Below are 19,056 nucleotides of genomic sequence, written 5' to 3'. Positions count from 1 at the left end.
ATCTCAACGTGGTGGTCATGGGGGCCCCATTAGAATCTATGCATTCAGCTCCGCTCAAATTTCTGTCCTCGTCGCCATCACCTCTGCAAGAACAGTTGGTGAGATCCAGGCCCTGTCCTGCAAGTGGCCTTGCTTGACTTTCCACGAGACTCGGGTGGTGCTGCGTACGCACCCCTCATTCATGCCCAAGGTTCCGTCGGAATTGGATCTCAAAGAGCCTTTGGCGTTACCTGTTTTTTTCGACCCCTTCGTCGCTGGCTGAAAGGACTTTGTACTAGCTGGATGTGGCTCGAGCGCTGAAGTTTTATGTGGCCCGCTCGAAGAGTTTCCGGAAAACTTCTCAGCTTTTTGTGAACTTTGGTCCTGTGAACCATGGGAAGGCCCTGTCCAAGGCTTCCATTTCCAGGTGGATCTCTGGCTGCATCACTCAATCTCACCGGTTGGCAAACCGACAGCTGCCTAGCCGTCAGCGCCCATTCTACCAGAGCAGTCGCTGCTACAACTGCGTTCCTGTCTGGTCTGCCCCAGCTTGACTTTTGCAGGGCTGCTACGTAGGGGTTGACGCATACCTTAACGAGATTCTGTGTCGGCAGGGATTCCAGGGAGGAGTCCAGAGTCGACCCAGCAGTGCTGCACAACCTATTCACTTGAAGGTGAGCCTGGTGAGGAGGTAAGAGATTGCTTCTGTTGAGCCTTGCCACCTCTCGTGGTTGTGCATGTGTGTACTGCAATGTATTCTTTATTCATGAGAATCCATGCCAGACTGCATACTGGAGAAGGAACATGTTACCTGCAACTGTTGTTCTCTGGCATGGATTGACATATGAACCCACCCCGCCTGCCCCTTTGCGGTACTTCTCTTGGTCCTACTGCCACTTTGCGTGCTGCCAAATCTGAAGATGGCTGCCAGATGTTGGGCTTAGGTAGAGGGCTGTCATTGGCTGTGGGCAGTACAGCATGAAAGAGTGGTGCATCCGCAGCACCACCCTCGACTCGTGGAAATTCAGATATGGCTGTTAGCAGGCTAGGGCCTGGATCTCACCAACCCTCTTGGCAGAGGTGATGGCCACAAGGAAAGCTGTTTTCCACGAGAGGAACTTGAGAGGGGCCCGATGCGTAGGCTTGAAAGGGGCCCCCATAAGCCTTGTCAGCACCACGTTGAGTTCCCACGCCAGAGCCTTTATATATGGCATTTATAATGCGCCTATACACAAGTGTTTCAAGGCGCGGCGAGGCAAGGGAGGGGAACAGAGGGAGGACGACAACGATCCTACTAGGCCAGGTGTCATTCAGATTGCGTGGGAAGGGGGCAGGGACAGTGCAGTACATAGGCAAAGATAATAAGTAAATAAACGCCCAGCATGTGGCAAGTGTATGGGTAAGTGAATTTAATCCTCGCAGCCACTGGGACCCAGTACAGAGATTTCAGTCCAGGAGAGTCATGATCCCTGGGCTTAAGGCCAAGGATTTGTATTTTATTATTTATATAGCGCTTTACACCAAAGCGCTTTACAGCATAACCACCAGAATACATTAAACATGGAACATAGAAGCAATAAAATAAACATGATTCAAACCAGAAAAGCAGCATGTAGAACAATTTGCATTTGGGAAGGAAGAGGAGAGGTATGGGAAGGAAGAAAGGGAAAGGGGAGAGGGAGTAGAAGGGAGGGTGGCAGTCAAAGGAGGGGAGACGGGAAGAGATGAAGGAACAGGAAGGAGGAGTGGGGAAAAGAGGAGGAAGGGGATAGAAGTCAGGGAGGAGGGTGAAGGAGTTTTTTTTAAGGAGGAATAGGTGGAGATGGAGCGGATAGAGAAAGGGAGCGAGTTCCAATGTAATGGGGCAAGGAGTTGGAAGGAGCGGAAATGTGGAGGCACAGAGATGGGGAACAGAGTAAAAAGTGATCAGCGGAGTGTAGAGCGCGAGAGGGGGTATAGAAAGGGAGGGGCAAGGTCATGAAGAGACTTAAAAACGAGACAAAGGGAATGGTATTTAAGTTGGGAGTGGAAGGGAAACGTGCCTAGGTTGGTAAGTGTATTGGAGATGGAATCATAGGGAGAGAGAAGACAGAGGGTGTGGACGCCAGAGTGGTAAAAGGATTTAAGGGGGGGGGGGGGCGAGAGGGGAGACTGAAAAAGATAGAACAGTAGAAAAGGAGAGAAAAGATGAGGGAAGAGATTAAGAGTTTAGTAGCATGGAAGTAAGAGAAGAACAGACTTTATGGATATTAAAGAGGTGATAGCGACCAGAGCGAGTAGTGCGGGAAATGTGGTTAGTGAAGGACATGGAAGAGTTATAGTAGATTCCTAGATTCCTCGCGTGGGCGGAAATAGGAAGATCGGCAGGGGGGAAAAGAATGAAAGGAGGGGGGAGGGAGGAGGAAGTTTGTTGGGAGGGAAGAAAAGGACTTCAGTTTTGTACGTATTGAGAGAGAGAGAATGCAATGACATCCCGTTTTGTAATGGCAGTGGGACAGGAGGAGAGTTTAAGATGCAGGTCAGGGGTGAAGAAAGAGGAGAGGAACAGCCGAGTCATCGGCATAGAAATGGTGAGAAATTCCAAGAGGGAGATAAGAGGAGTGTGAAGAATAGAGGGAGAATAAGAAGGGTCCGGGGAACACCATAGTTTAGAGGGAAGGTGGAGGAGGTTTGACCACCCCAAGAGACGGCGAATGAGCGGTTGGAGAGGTAGGAGGAGAGCCAATTAAGAACTGAGTCTTTGAAGCCAAAGAAGGAAAGAGTATTAAGAAGTAAGGGGTGATCGACAGTATCAAAAGCAGCGGAGAGGTCGAGGAGGGCAAGGATTGAAGATTGCTTAGCATAGCGAGCCGTGAGGAGAGAGAGTTCAGGACATAGGTGAGGGCAGATTCAGTGGAGGATAAGTCTCGCAGGCCTTTTCTGGATAAGTTGCAGGGGGCGGAGAGTAGAAGCAGGCATATTTAGAAAGAGGCTGTTACAATAGTCCAGCCTAGAGAGAACCAGAGCTCTGGAGACTGTGAGCTTCTGGGGGGGCGGAGGGGGAGAGGAAAAGGAGAATAGCTCTAAGTAGGTGCAGCTGGTAGTGTGACTTCTTAGAGACGTCAGAGATGTGAGGAGGGGAGTGTGTGGAGTGAAAGATGACCCCAAGGTTTTTAGCCTCACGGGTGGGAGCAGGAAGAGGGCCAAGAGAGGCCGGCCAGAGAGCTACAGGGAAGGAGGAAGCTGGTGTGCCGATGAGAAACTCCATCTTACTGGCATTAAGGCAGAGGATATTTGCGACACATTACTCCTGGATAGCAAACAGACCGAGATGAGTGAAGGAGAGGAGGCAGCCGAGGGTAGCCTGAAAATGAGCTCGGTGTCATCCACATAGCACTGAAAGTTTGCAAGGAGTGTCAGGAATTGAACAGCCAGGGAGAGAGGTTAGACCCCTGGGGGACACCACAGGTAGAGAAAAAGATAGCGGAGAGGAATTCCTTGACGAGTCAGAGACCAAAGTGAAGATCTTCTTGGAGATCATTTAGGCATTAATTGGTGCAGTAGCCCTCTGGGAGACTACACACGTCTTGTCCTCTTGGTATTAGGTAACCCACCTATTGGTATAGGTCTGTACTACTCAAGTTGGTAGTTTGACTGAGCAGCCAGACTTATCTCAAGTGGGGTAAATGTGCGTTGTAGAGCTGTAGCAGCGAAATCCACAAGTAAAAGTATCCAAATAACACTTGCACTCAAGGTTTTCTAGCAAAATAATAATTTATCGGTCCGTTTTAAATGAGCATTCTTGAAAAAGGGCAATGTGCAACAATAAAAATAAACTTCAAAATACTTTCTCAGAATCAAGGCAACGCCAGTAGATGCTCTTTAGAGATGCTTCATACACACTTCCTACACCCTGAAGTGACTTCACTAACTAGGGCAGTATTGGCATTTATATATCCCTAGAGTACTTTGTAAAATTTCTGAGGTTGGCAAAGAGGAAAGGTTAAGCAAAGGAAAAGGGTTAACTGGTTCAGAGCATGTGAGCACTTTTAAATCTCCCAATGAAGTCTAGATAAAAATCTTTCCCAGCAATATTAGTTCAAAACCAACGTATCACCTATGAGGGACAGTAAGAATTGGTCAGTGGACCGGAAGAGTCTGCAGGGAGCCAGGACATTCTGTCAATTTGGAACAAAGTCTATGGAACCGAGGCACTTCTTAGATAGCAAAAAGTGGTGCACAAAGTTCGAGAGTTATAGAAAATCAGTGTTGGGCCTCCAGCTGTTATACTTTTGGAAAGTTAGAGCGGAGATCAACTCTAGAAAAGCAGCTACTGCAAGTCTCAACGGAGAAAAGCAAGCTACAAAGAGGTAAGTACCCCTTAGTCAGAACAGTACCTTAGGTTAGAAGGGGATGGAGCCGGCTTCTGTCTTGGTTGTAGTGTTGCAGATCCTGTGTTCATGGGCCTCAGTCGTGGGGGCACAGCAGTTCGGAGATCGGCGACAGCTACAAGCTCTTTTCAATTCACCAGCACTTCACGGTTTCAGCACGCAGTAAACCGCACCACCGCAGATCTTGGACACCGGTTGGGCTTCCTTCTTTCCTTGAGTCCAGCTCTCTGGTGAGGTGACTGGAGCTTGGAGACTCCTGGAGCTTTTGGCCGACTTGGACGTTGCACTTGACTACGGATTTCTCCACCCCTGGCGCTCTGTTCCAGCAGCACTAAGAAAGTACAGCCAGTTGGCGAAGGTCCTCCAGCAAACTTCGTCTAGGTTAGTTGGTCCCACTAAATCACTCCCGGAGCTTCTCTTGTCAATTAGGAAAATGGAGTTTCAGCACAGCAGCAGGACTTCACCAGGCAGTTCAACAGTCCAGGAGGTTGCAGCAAGCTTCTCTTCACGATTCCTTTGTCATGTTTCTTCCAGTGGTCGACTGTCTTCAGTCCAAGAAGCTTGACCTTATATGCAGGTTTCACCCATTCATGCACAGCCTAGCTGTCACTCATACATTAGGGTGGCTGTCCTGCAAGGACAGCCAGCCAATCAAGACTGGGTGCATTCAGGTTACCCTGGAGACTAAGGACAGAGGTGTTTTGGGCACCTCTCACTTCCTGCCTTGCCAGGCTCACTGGAGCCAAAGGCACGTTTCAGTACTGAAACGCACCAAAGGCGAAACGAACAAAGGGGTTAATCCTGGTTTGGCGCACAGAGTAAAATTCAAGAAAGACTTGCAAACAAAGAAGACCGGGGTGATTTTGACACAAAGGTCACTCATGGGCGCTATACTGCAGTTGAGGATTCAGTCTGAGGTAGTGTTGGGGAGAATTCTCATAAATGTCCTAATTCCTTTCACCTTAGAGATCCCCAGCAACTTTTCTGGATTTTGAGGACTTGATTTCTTTACCTGGAAAGAGTGTGAGCCTTTTTTCCCCCCACTCATGTATTTTAATGTGTTACTCTTGTTTTCTTTGATTATGGAGTTTTAAGATAACTCCATAAGCATCGTTTCATGTGTGTTAGACAGCACCCTCAGTGCAGTGACACAAGATTCCTTTTTAGACTTCCCAAAGGGTTAAATACCTTCTCTGGGATAAACTACTGTTTCCCAGAGAATGTAAGGTTAAATTGACTTTACTAGTCTCTTTAAATTCCTAGACCCAGCACACGCTATCTTCTTATAGAGTGCCTTAAGGGTTACCTGGTATCCCCTTTGTCTAGAAACTCATGTTGCAGTCAAATGCCACCGTTTTCTATTTGAATGGCTGGTGGCAGTGGTTTTGCTACAAACTACCATGATTTTTCCCGACCGCGAACACAGTAGCTAAAAATCACGGGAGCCATGTTTTTCAAGATGACGCATTAAGCCCCTTTTTTTTTTAACAGGCCCCGGTCTTCTTTTTTTGCCGTTTCTTTTTGGAATGGTCCTTCTAGTGTTTGTCTCTACACGCCAAACTAGGTTTGGTCCCTCTGTTTCTATTCCTTTGGCAGGCTTCAGGACTGGCGTCTGTGACTAGGGTGGGCAGGAAGTGAGGGAGGTGCCCGAAACTTTCGGTTCTTAGTCTCCTAGGAGACCCAAATGGACTCAGGTGTGATTGGCTGGCTGACTGTCTGGCGAGGACAGCCACCCTGCTTGGTGAGTGGCAGCTAGGCTGGAATGAAAGGGAGAAAACTATTTAAAAGGCGAGTCTCTTGGACTGGAAAGCAGCGTCGACTACTGGAACGAAAACCAAAAACAAGCTGGAAGAGGATGGCTGCTGCAACTCCTGGACCGTTGGTTTGTCCGGTGAAACCTTGCTGCAGGTCCGAATTGCCAAGTTCATCTCGACAGAGAAAGCCCCTTCAAGGACGACTTCTTTTGAGTTGGTGGGACCAATCAACTCGTAAGCTGCCTCGATACCATTATTGGAGCTTGTTAGGATTAACCAGGTGGAAGGACACCAGCTTCTGTACTTGGTGACAGCTACTCGAACTGAAGTGACTCCATTTTGTCCGCATATTTCGGCGATCCCGCGCAGTGCTGGAGTCCCCCCAACGTCCTCCCTCTTGTCCCCACCACTGAGGCTCAGGAACAGTGAGATCTGCAGGAACTAACGTCTTCTGCTGCATCTTGTTCTTCATATTAAGGTACTGTGCCAACCCGATTGAGAGAACGTACCTCTTACGGTGAAAGTTCATGGAACTTTCCCACCTTGCAGGCCTAATCAGCTTGTGACCCAACATCTGATTCTTTTTCATACAAACTACTCTGATAACAATGACAAAGACTTTAACGTTTACTACAAGAACTGCTCTTTCCTATCCAAGACACTAGTCCATTGACTTTGGCCTAGGCCTATTGAACTGAATCAAGTCCTCTAGTGAACTGAAACTATTTGCACTGCCTAAGAAAATATTTGTGGTCTATTTTATTAAGTTGTGCCCTTTTACTCGCATTCAAAGTAACTGAAATGCCATTTTGCTCCTATTTTAGGGGAACCTAATTTACTCAAACGTATTGGTTTGGTATTGAAGTTTCTGATTCTTGTTAATCCACTTAGAATCACATGCTGTGGATATGGTCCGACATCCAGTGGTAACCACGGAGTATTGCATCTTGTCTTTCGGAGACCGAAGGAGATGTTGGCATAGGCGTGTCTGTAACATTATCCCTATTGTGACGTGTAGTGTACCCAAAATCCCTCACGCGCCGAGGTCCCTCAAATTGTTTTTTTCCGCCCAGATAACTGGTCGCCCTATTGCGGAGCTCTTAAATAAGAGACATTGTTTATCTTTATACCGACTTTGTCGCTTGTTCCCTTATAAGTCACTTTAACGGCGATTAAGAACTTCGACGAAGACTGCGGGAAGTTTCTACGGCAGTGGATTTCGGCGCCTAAGACATCCACGTGGCCGGGCCCTCTGGCCGGCCTACAAAGTAGGGAGAGTGGCGTTGGGGTTGCCATATCTTTCGTTGTCTTGCTCCCCCCCCCCCCCCCCCCTTTGCCCTCTAGGTCTGGTCATCTTTGTTTATACCTTTATACCTTTCGCTATGGCAAGGACTCCATTTGGGTTCTGCCTTAAGTGTAGGGTCACATACCTGTGGATAGACTAGCACAGAACATGTAATTCTTGTCTCCCCTTAGATCACAACGAGAAGCAGTGTGCGGCTTGTAAGCTCCTTCGGCCTAAGACCCTTAAGGAGCGCCGTGTAAAGCGGCTGAACCCTCTTCCCCCACCGCCACACCCGCCCAAAGTAATGGGGGCACCTCCGATGACTAAACATGCATATCGGATGTTATAGACCTTGAGGCAGACACTTCTAGGTCCACCACCCCCGTCCCTGACCCTTTAAGGCCTGACGCAAGTCTCGCTTCAGGGAAAACACCCGGCGACAGGGGCGTACCAAAACAACACTATGCACTCTGTCGAAAAAGGTGAAAGCGCCAACTGGGTTGTCGAGAATTTCGGCGGTTTCCTCTAATCGGGTAGATCAGCAGCCTTCCCCACATCCGCAGCAGCGTCTTGCAACTGGTCACACCAAAAACAAGGGTGCTACCCCTAAATCGGGTTTACACGTCGAAGCACAGTCATTTGACGCTCAAACAGGCCCTAAAGGCCCGGTAGGAACAAAACCTACTACTAGGCCTCCAGGCGAAAACTCTACCGCTAGGCCCTCTAACGCTGCGGTAGGCGGTAAATCTTCCAATAAGCCTTCGAACCAGTTAACTCGCGCCGATTTGGCGGAGATTGAAGACAGTATCGCGGGTATTACTTCGGCAGTCGGGCTGGTACCTACACCGTCAAAACGCATGGGGAAGGCCGCAGACAAGTCTAAAGACACGCCATGGTGCCCCGATACTGGCGAAATCTACGGGGACGGTCGGGAGCCTCTGTCCAACACCCTTGGAGACAAACTTTGATGCCAAAGGGCTGAAAATGACATTTTTCCACCTTTAGGCCCTTTCTGGTTCCTCTAAGTGGACAAGGGAGAAATTTGAAGGCCGCATGGATCGTCGTGGAAGGATTCTCGCTTTCTGAGCATCCTTCCCCTAAGAGATCTCGTGAGGACCGTATCTTAAGATCAGCTTCACGTTTCCAAGAAAATCTTGAATCTTGGCCCTAGTTTTCTGTCCACCATCAAGATGTGGTCCAGATGGACACTTACCAGGACATATACAGCGAAGAAGACCCTTCCTGCAGGACTACACTGAAGACCAGGCGGATGCCATGGATGACTTGGCGGACACTCAACAAGTGGAAACAGAGCCATGGACGCTCCCCACGCAAGATCAGGACACTGATGTTCTATGTCTGGATTCTCCTCCATCCACCCCGGCTCACCAGGGCTCGCCTGTAGACGACCAAATGGCTTTCAGTGCCATCTTAAGGAAGGCAGCAGATCACTTTCAGATCACTACACAGGAGGCGGTACCAAACAAGACTTTGTGGAGGACATTCTCAAGGAGAAACCCCCTCATGCCAAGCCATTCCCCTCCTAAATTTGGTTTAAAGAAGATTGGCCACCTCCCTAGTCACGCCAGCTCATCAGAACCGGGCAGTGAACCCAAGAGTGGAAAAAAACTATTTCGGCCAGCTCCTTCGGACCCTCAATATATTAACGGCCACGCCACCCCGACTCCTTGGTAGTCACTACCACCCGGAAACGGGCAGGAGTACCCCTTGCTATGGGGGAGGCACCTCCGGATAAGGAATCCAAGAGGTTGTACGCCCTAGGTAAGCGTGTTACCTCTGCAGCTGCATACACCACACGCATAGCGAATAACACCACGCTGCAGGCCAGTCATGCAGACGCACAATGGAACCCTGTACAAGGTGGTCTCCAGGAGGTTTCGGAACCCATTAGGTCCAGGCTTCTCAACATCGTGCTGAGGGCATGCAGGTAAATCAGAATATAATCCAGAACACTCTGGACACTGCTGAGACATCAGGCAGGCAGGTCTCTGGCCCAGGGCACTCTTCTCAAACGTCACGCTTGGCTTCGCAGCTCGGGGTTGAAGCATGAAACACAGGCTGCTCTTATCAACAAACCCATAGAATACACCAATCTCTTAGGGAAAGCGGTCGACGATACCCTAGAGACGGCCAAGAAAGAGCATGGGACTCTTAAGTCCTTGCAACAAATAACTCGGAAACCTCCCCCCCCAAAGGGCAAGTGGTTCTCACTGGTCCTTTCGCGGGCAGTCCAGTGCAAGTCAGGTAAACAAGGGTGTTTATTCAGTGTACCTCCTTGTACCCAAAAAGGACCTCACCATGCGCCCTGTTCTAGACCTGCGGCCAACGAACAAATTCATAAAACCTCAAAAGTTTCGTAGGGTAACGCTACAGGAGGTGATCCCACTATCCAAACAGGGGGACCACATGGTAACATTGGACATGAAAGATGCATACTTTCATATTTCAATGTTGCCAGCGCGCAGGAAATATCTAGGGTTCATGATCGAGGACAGCCATTACCAATTCAAAGTGCTCCCCTTCGGCATTGCCTCAGCGGCAAGGGTATTTACAAAGGTCCTGGCAGTGGCAACAGCAAACCTGTGCATACTGTCCGTCCCGGTTTATCCTTACCTCAATGACTGGCTCATAAAAGGGGACTCTTAGGACACATGCTTTTTGAACACCCAGAAGACCGTAGACCTTCTGTTCAGTCTGGGATTCTCCATCTACGAGAAAAATCCAGTGGAGTCCCCGGTCCAGTAAAACAATTTCTGGGGGCTATAATCCGGACAAAGGGCGGCCTCGTCTTCCCCTCCAACAAGAGGGTTCAGAACATGCTTTTTCAGATCCCTCAATAGGTAGCCAGTCGAGAGGTGACGGTGCGGAAGGCCATGCCCTTGCTAGGTATGATGGCGTCATGCATATACTTGGTTCTCCACGAGCAGCTGCACATGCGTCACATGCATGAGTGGCTCAACAGCCAGTGGTGTCAGGCCAGCGGACCATGTGAAGATCTGGTAGTTGTCTCGCCAGCCCTCGTTCTCTCCCTGCAGTGATGGTTGAGGGAAAACCTCTTGAAGGGGAAAACCTTCACCGCCCCTCCAGAGATCGACATGTTCGCAACTCAGGGGAATGCCCAATGCCAAGACTACGCCTCCAGCTACCCCCCAGTACCGCTCCAAGGGGAACGGTCTCTGGATAACATGGTCAGGGAAATTTGTTTGCTTCCCCAAACCCCCCCCCCCCCCCCCTCCCCGGACTCCCCTGCTCAAGAAAATGTACCACGAGCCAGTCCCCATGATATTGGTAGCCCCCATGTGGGCACGCCAACCCTGGTTCGCTCATCTAATGGAAATGTCCCTCTCCCCACCAGTACAACAACCCTGCACGTACAAAATGTCCTCTCAGGACGGGGGGGGGGGGGGCCTACACCCATGCCCTGAAACTCTGAACTTAGCAGCCTGGCTCCTGAGGTCATAGCTTGGACACCTTCAGCTCCCTCAGATGCATGGACATTCTCAGGGAAGCTAGGAAACCTAACACCCGCTATTGCAGCAAATGGAAACGGTTTGTCATTTGGTGTAATGCCAAGGTTGTCGATCCCATCGATTGCTCACCCACACTCATTGGGCTGTACCTAACCCATTTGTTAGACACAGGATTGGTCTTCAATTCCCTAAAGTTTCTTCTTGTTGCTCTCTCAGCTTACACCATGTTACAACAGAAGCTGTTGTGGTGGACAATTCTGGTGATTAATGCCTTTATGGAAGGGATTAAGAGGATTCATCCTATTTCTCACCCAGCTCCTGGATGGGATCCAAATGTGGTTTTAACCAGACTCATGGGACTGCCCTTTGAGCCAATGCATAAAGCAAGTCTAAAAGACCTTACAGGACGGCCTTCCTAGTGGCTATCACTTCTATTAGAAGGGTTAGCGAACTACAGGCCCCTTCTGTTCTAGACCCTTTTGTTAGAGTGCACAGGGATAAGGTAGTTCTGCGCACTCATCCCAGATTTGCGCCTAAATTCATCTCGAAGTTCCATGTGAACGAATCGATCGAACTACCTACCTTTTTTCAGAATCCACTACCATGGCCGTAAGAAGCTTACACACACTAGACGTGTGCAGAGCAGTTATGTTTTACCTGGAAAGAACAAAATCACTGAGAAAAACAAACCAATTTTTCATTTGTGTGGCAGCTGGTAGAGCAGGGGATTCTGTCTCTAAATCAGCTATCTCAAGGTGGATTGTCCAATGCATCACTTTCTTTCTTGCTAAGAGAGAACTGCCCTTCAAGCCTAGAGCACACTACTCGGGGCACTGGGGCTTCCATAGTATTCATTGCAAATGTTCCCCTAGAGTCCATTTGCAAAGCGGCAACCTGGAGTTCTGTACGCACCTTTACAAAACACTATTGCCTAGAGACACATTTAAGGTCTGATTCTCGGGTCAGACAAGCAGTACTAAGACCTCTTTTCTCTAGTGTTCCTTCTCACAAACCACCTCCAACTCCGGGTACTACTCGCTAGTCTATGCACAGCATGTGGTTCTAAGCAGATTAACAAGCATCAGAAGACATGCATTACTCACCGTAATAGCATTTCTGATGATTGTATCTGCTTAGATTCACATGCGCCGTCCCTACCTCCCCGCTCGAGGTGGAAGCAACATAGACGTCTTACTACTTTCTCTCTTCGTGTACTCGCTCACATTAGCCTTGGGCTCCCTCATGGCAGAAAAAATACAATCAGAGGGACCTCGGTGCGTGAGGGATTTTGGGTACACTACACGTCACGATAGGGATAGTGTTACAGACACGCCTATGCCACCGTCGCCTTTTGGTCCCCGAAAGACCAGATGCAATACTCTGCAGTTACCACTGGATGTCTGGCCATATGCAAAGCATGTGAATCTAAGCAGATACAATCCCCAGCTATGCTATTACGGTAAGTAATGCATGTCATATTTGTGGGTTACCAGTCATTTGGTCGAAAAAAAAGGTCGACCGGACAAATGGTCGACACCATTTGGTCAAAAGACAAATGGTCGATTTTTTTTGTTTTTTTTTGTTTTTGTATTTTCACTTTTTTTGGGGGGGGGGTCCACCCAACCCCCTTACTGGACAGCATATTTGTGTGTATGTTGCCTCCTTCTAGTGATTGTTTTCTAAATAACTAATAAAATAGTGTTTTACCAAAAAACCTTGAGTGCAAGTGTCTACTTGAACCACTGTGATTGTAAGACCTCTGTGTAACATCCTTGTAGTGCTCAAATTCCCTCTTGAGAGAAGCCTGGCTGCTCAGCTTTCTACCATAAACTGTGTAGTACAGACCTATACCAAAGGTTGGTTTTCGCTTACACCTGTAGTCTTAATTGTATGTTGTGGTCCCAGAGGGTACTGCATGCAATTCTGCCTAACAGGTAGAAAAGCCCAATGGTTGGAAAATAGAACCACTGCCACCAGCCATTTAAAGTAGTGAGGGATACATACCAAATGTTAGATGAGTAAGTAGGAAAAGGGGCTACTAAGTAACCCCCCAGCACTAAACATAAGATGGGGTGTGCTGGACCTTCATAGAAAAAAGGTAAATAAAGTCAATTTCACTTTACTATTCTTTGGAACTGTAGTTCACCCAAGAAAAGGTATTCAAACCTTGGCAAAAATCTAAAGTATTTCTCTGTTAGATTGCACTGAAGGAGCTGTCACCATACACAAAGTAGATGCCTGTGAAGTTTGTCAGACTCCAAAAACAAAGAAAACGCGTAATCCAAACCAGATCAAAATACATGAGTGAGAAAAAGGGCTCACTCACTCCAGGGTTAAAGTTAACAAGTCCTAAAGTCCAGCAAAAGAGCTGGGGGTCTCTAAGGTTGAAGGGAATTAGCACAAAAATTAGAATTCTTCCTAACAAGACCTGGTGTAGTGGGAGATAGCTGCCAAATGCACCTTGATAGAGGTGTGCGCCAGTTCGGCCTTGGCCACGGATAGCAAGAATGGAAGAATCTGCAGGGCTGTGCCCTCTGAGGGATAATCTCCTGAGACCGGCACCATGTAGCGAACCACTTCTACTTGTAACCGTAGCACTTCAAAGTCGACAACGCCCTGGCCTTGGCAAGGACCTCCCTACATTCCGCAGGCACCTCATATATCCTCCAAACCCCAGGGGTTCATGAGCCAAGCCCTGGTTAAGCGATCCTGGGTCCTCAGTTTGTGGAAACTGCTTGCAAACTTCTTGCATTTGGAGTTTGCCGCCGTCGCAAACCGATCGACTTGATGAAGATGTGGTCCACTTGGTGCTTCTGAAGTACCCACTCGTGGCTGGAGCGCAATTCTCTGCTGAGGGAGTCTGTATTTGTGTTCTTGACGCCTGCCAGGTGAAAAGGAACAAGGAACATCTCTTTTCCGACGGCCCAGCGCCACAAGTCCTGCGCCTCTTTGGAGAGTGCCCTCCTGCTTCCTGATGTAGAACATTGTGGTGGTGGTGGTGTTGTCCGTGAAGATCCTCACCACTTTGCCCTTCAGAGACGGAAGGAATGACTTGAGGGCCCAGCACACTGCCCGTAGCTCGAGACTATTGATGTGGAGATCCTTCATCAGCCACAGGCCTCTGGCATGCAGATGTCCGGTATGGGTTCCCCAGCCTTCCAGGGAAGTGCCAGTGGTGACTGTTTCCTGGTATAGTGGGCTTTGAAACCCTGTGCCTGAGTGAATGCCCTACTACCTTATCGCCCGACGTAACTCCTCGTTGAGCGGGATCTTGTCCGCTAAGCTTCTGGGCAACTGTATCCTGTGAGCGTCTAGGAAGTCATGAAGAGGTTGCATCCGTATCTTGCAGAGCTGGATATGGTAGATGCAAGACGACATCATGCCGAACAGCGACTTGATGGTCCGCACCGTAGCGGTCTTAATTGATAGTAGCTGCTGCACTTTCCCTAGAATGGCCGCTACTCTCTCCTCTGAGGGTGATGCTGGGCAGGAGACCATATTGAGTCTGCCTCCTAGAAACAGTGCATTCTGTGACGGTGGCAAGCAGGACTTCGGATAATTAATAGCGAATCCCAAATCCATCAGCAGCTAGACGGTTGTCTCGTGTGTCTGGCTAACTCTTGTGAACTGGCCCAGAGGAGCCAGTCGTCGAGGTATGGGTCCACGTGTATCCCTCGTAGTCGCAGATGGGCCAGCACCAGTGCCAGGCACTTGGAGAACACCCTGGGGGCTGACTATAGGCCGAAAGGCAGGGCCTTCAACTGGTAGTGCCATCCCTGCACTACGAAGCGTAGGAACTTTCGGTGCTTGTGAATGGGGATGTGGAAGTAGGCATCCTCCAGGTCCAGCGACATCAAGAAGTCCCTTCTTCCGGTTCGACAAGCACGTTTTGCAATGTGACCATCCTGAATTTTTGGGACTGGAGGTACTTGAGACGTTGCAGGTCTAGAATGAGCCTCAAGCCACACGTTTTCTTTTTGACTAGAAAGTATCGAATAGATTCTGGAGCCCCGGAGTTGTTTGGGGGAACCAGCTCTAGCCCCCCTTTTTGTAGCATGGCCCGTACCTCCTCCACGAGTTGAGGGCATATGCTGCTCCTACCGAGCCACGGGTGGGTGACGATCCGCACACACCTGTGCTGAAACTACAGGGTATGTCGATGGATGAGCGTCCAGCACCCATCTGTCGGTGGTGATCTCGCCAGCTGGGGGGGGGCATGGGTGGGGGGCCCCGACGTCCTGACCGGTTCAGGCCTGCTTCGGTGCTGCCGTCCTGCCTTTCGGGCACCTGCAGCGCTGACTCCCTCCACTGTAGGCCTGGCAAACGGCCTCTGTAGGCTTCCTGAAAGGCTGGAGGTACGATGAGGAGCAGCCTTTAGCCGATCTGCTCAACTATCCTCTGGAGGAGCGAAATTAAGAAGGGTGCTGCTGGAGCATGCCCAGGGAGCAGGCTGTCTCTGTATCCACTTTGATGGCCTACAGGGACTCGTCGACGACCTTCCCAAAAAGGTAATCTGTTTAATGGCATGTCCAGTACCCTTGCCTGGGCCTCCTGGTGTGAATTCATGGCTTTCAGCCAGCCTTGACGACTGAGGCAGACCCTGTTTCCCATCTACCAGAATCCTGTGTCGGCAATGTCCAGCGCCACTGTGATGGCATGGTCCGAAGCCCCGTCCCCCTCCTGGAAGAGGGCGATGGCCTCATCCTCTTGTTGGCGGGGAGGAACTCCAGAATCAGGCCAACTTGTACCACATCTCCCTGTCATACCTGGCTGGGATCGCTAGTGCATTGACCGCCTTGATGGTGGACGGCGTGGTGTATATAACCTGCTTTCCCATGGTGTCCATCTTCTTCCCCTTGCTGTCTTGAGGGACTGAGGATGACTAGGAAGGGTCCACTGACCATTTCCTTGCGGCCCCCGAAACCAGAGTCTGGCGATGGTTGCTACCTCAGGTACTTGGGTGTGGATTCCAGAACCCAGTACTTCTCCAGCCTATCCCGTTTGGCCGGAGCCGTTCAAGGGTTCTTAGAGATGGACAGGCCCTCATCACACACGTCGTTCAGAAGGGCTACTGGCATGATGGTCTTTTTCTTGGCCTCGCGCCTCTGGTACCAGATAACCTCCTTGGTTTCTTCGGACGCAAGCTGGAAAAGTTCAGAGGCTTTGGGGACTATAGAATGGAACGGCCCCACCTCACCTGGCGGGGGTGCCCTCTGCTGCGGAGACCTGCCTGCTGTACCATATTGTCAGTTGTCGCCATATCCGTCCCGTGCCTGGGTCCACCGGGAGAGAGGGCGCCTGACACGGATGTGGAAGCTGACATGGGGGCATCGGATGACGCTGCCTCTACTTAGCCGGAGGCAGATCGGGGGCCTGGAGGGCCGTAGGAACTGGGCCCTGCAGCATCCTCTTCTGGATTTCCGACGCCAAGTGTGTAGGGTCGCAGGATGTCCAGCGATGCTTCTCTCGGCTGAGCTGGCGTGATTGGAGCACTGGCCCCGCACTGTTATCCTCCACGTCCTTGTGACCCGCGTGCAAGGGCTCCTGGTCCTCGTCATCTGTTGAAGAAACGTCCATGGCCTGGGACACAACTCAGGGCTGGACCGGGACCTTCTTGCCCGCCCACCCCCTTTTTTCCATCTTGAGTTGTCTGAGCCAGGCTCAGAGACGGCATCCTCTTCTCTGGCGTGCCAGGAGACTTCGCCAAAGTCACTGCAGCGGTTTCTCACCTCGGAGGTAGGGACACCTGCATTGTGGGGAATACCTTTATGGGGTCAGCCCCTTGTCCCTTCGTGAGAGCAGCCACCACCAGCTCTATTGTTAATGACTTCTCTTGAGCCAACTGGGCCTTCTTGGGCAGTTCGGCCATCTTCTCCACTGTTCCTGGCTTCTCGGGCCACTCCCGCAGCTTAGCCGGTTTGGGAGACTTCCTCTTGGAGCGTGGAGCTTGATAGCTGCTTGGCAATGGAGGCTGATGGGGATGTCGAAAGCGCCCTGCCCATCGCAGGACCCGCTTGCGCGGTGACCCTGATGGCACTTTACTTGTTGAGCTTGGCCTGGTCTTGGGCCCCCATAGGTGAGGCGCTTTAAAGGACTTAGATGCGCGCTCCCCTGAACGCCCGGTCCTGGGAGAGGCATGACCCTGCACAGGGCAGCGGCCTTGCTGTTCTGCCACACCGCCACTCTACTGTATCGATCCTTCTTGGAGAAGCCGAGGCAGATCTTGCATTATCCTTCCTTGTGGTCAGGATGAAAACTGAGGCATTGGAGGTGCTTGTCCTCCACAAACACGTTCCGCAGCCCGCACTTGGTGCAGGGCCTGAAGAGGGATCTTCCTTCGTGGTCAGAGGCGTGGAGTAGGCACAATGGCCTTCTGGAAACTTCGATCTTTGCTGTAGAGGGGTGCTGAAAATCACTGACAAACTGATCCCCGCTGTGGATAGAACAGCATACAGGCTCTTTTGAAGAAAACGTTTGCCATCGAAAAACGAAAAGAGAAGTAGCTCACTGAGCAAAACTCAAGGACTCCCAACACTGAAGCGTGCGGTAAAATTCTGAAGATGGCTGCCAGAGGGAGGGGCTTAGGGAGAGGATGGGGGCAGTAGAAGAGAAATACACTTTGTAACTGAAACACTTTTTTTTTTTTTTTTACCAAACTTTCCCAGCATGACAGGGAATATTCATGAGCATGTGAATACATGCCAGACCCCATGCTGGAGTAGTATACAATGTCCACAATGTATCTAAAATGCTGTTTTACTTGCTGGAATAGATTCTCCCTAATGCTGCTGAGTACTGATGCTGCTGCTTTGCATGCGAGACCCTTTGTTTTTAAATAATTTCATTTCGGAATTTGCACAAGATGTTTTTAGTCCACCCCTTGTTTGTAAAATATATTTAGATTTACATGGCAATGCTGGCTCAATCTGCTCTTTTCAGCCTTTCTTCAGGTACTTGTGTACAGTTAAGTCAATCCCGCAGTATTTTGGCACATTTGAGCTTCCAGCATAACCTCACCCCTGGGTACACCAGGCATCATACTGTCCTGTTAACAAACCATACATTTGCTTATTCCGCCCCTTTGTTTTCTAAGCTGTAGAGTAAATGGAGCATTTGTGGAGGGGTTTTGTAGTGAAGCTAACTCTTCTGTGGTCCAGTTGCCTTGATTTCCTATTTTTGCACCAGAGATGCTAGACCGCTTAAGGCACTCCTGTCTGGGCAGGTTAAGGCCTGAATAGAAATTATTTCTAAACCTTTTAGTTGCTCCCTCCAAGAAAGGCATGCTTGATAGTATTCACTGTTTGAGAGTCTTCTCTAATTTTAATGTACTTTTCATTAAGGAATGCAGCGAACATCTGTGTTTGATCGTCTTGGAGCAGAGGCGAAGGCAGACACTACCACTGGAGCAAAGGTAAGGTTACTTTCATGTGTAAATCTGTTTTTCCACGTTCACATATGTACATGTTGGGGAGGATTCTCATAAATGTGCTAATTCCCTTCACCTTTTTCTGGCTTTTGAGGACTTGGGTTTTTTAAAATGTGTTTTTAACCTGGAGAGTGACCTTTTTTCCCACTCATGTATTTTGATGTGCGTTTTACTCTTGTGTTTTCTTTGGTTATGGAGTCTAACCAACTCCATAGGCATCATCTTTTTATTTGTGTCGCAGCACCCTCAGTGCAGTGGCACAGAGAAGCCTGTTCAGGCTTTCCCACGGTTTAGATCCCTTCTCTGGGATACAGTGGCGGCTGCTATCATAGGGCGGCCGGGCGCCGCCCCCCCAGAAAGAGCAGAAGCAGTAAACTCTAAAGACATTCAGAAGAATCTAGTTCCGAAATCATCTCAAATTGCAGCAGCATTTCCTTTGCCAACAGCGCGGGGGCGCTGTGGCAACAATACAGTCAGTGAACTGAACTAAGGGCCGGCCCCGCTTTCACAGCGGGGCGAGTCCCATTTTGCTCTGTTTTCTTCAATAGTAGAGTGCGTGGAGCTCGTAGCTCCACGCACTCTACGCAAGCCCCTTTAATTAGTAGGCTGGCGGGGCGCTTGAGGTGTGGCCCCGCCAGTATATAATGTGCGCAAACAGCGCACTGAAGATAATGAAATTCCCTCCCTCCTGCATGGATACAGTACTCTCATTGGCTGTTTGTCAGCCAATGACAACCCTTGCATCGGCTGG

The 19,056-nt window shown here is 49.7% G+C and overlaps 1 protein-coding gene across 3 annotated transcripts in view; it reads left to right on the top strand.

Moving 5' to 3' along the window:
• Nucleotides 1-19,056, top strand: part of C2PH19orf47 (chromosome 2p C19orf47 homolog) — a 260,110-nt gene that overhangs the window by 192,554 nt on the left and 48,500 nt on the right. For all 3 annotated transcript variants that reach the window (XM_069644482.1, XM_069644483.1, XM_069644481.1), the window contains exon 8: nucleotides 18,220-18,290. In XM_069644482.1, the coding sequence (XP_069500583.1) occupies nucleotides 18,220-18,290 (71 nt within the window). The remainder of the gene's footprint in view (nucleotides 1-18,219; nucleotides 18,291-19,056) is intronic.

The sequence above is a fragment of the Ambystoma mexicanum genome, chromosome 2p (assembly GCF_040938575.1).
Source record: "Ambystoma mexicanum isolate Mex_15411 chromosome 2p, UKY_AmexF1_1, whole genome shotgun sequence".
Classification (NCBI taxonomy): domain Eukaryota; kingdom Metazoa; phylum Chordata; class Amphibia; order Caudata; family Ambystomatidae; genus Ambystoma; species Ambystoma mexicanum.
This window is presented reverse-complemented; position numbering and strand designations above follow the sequence as displayed.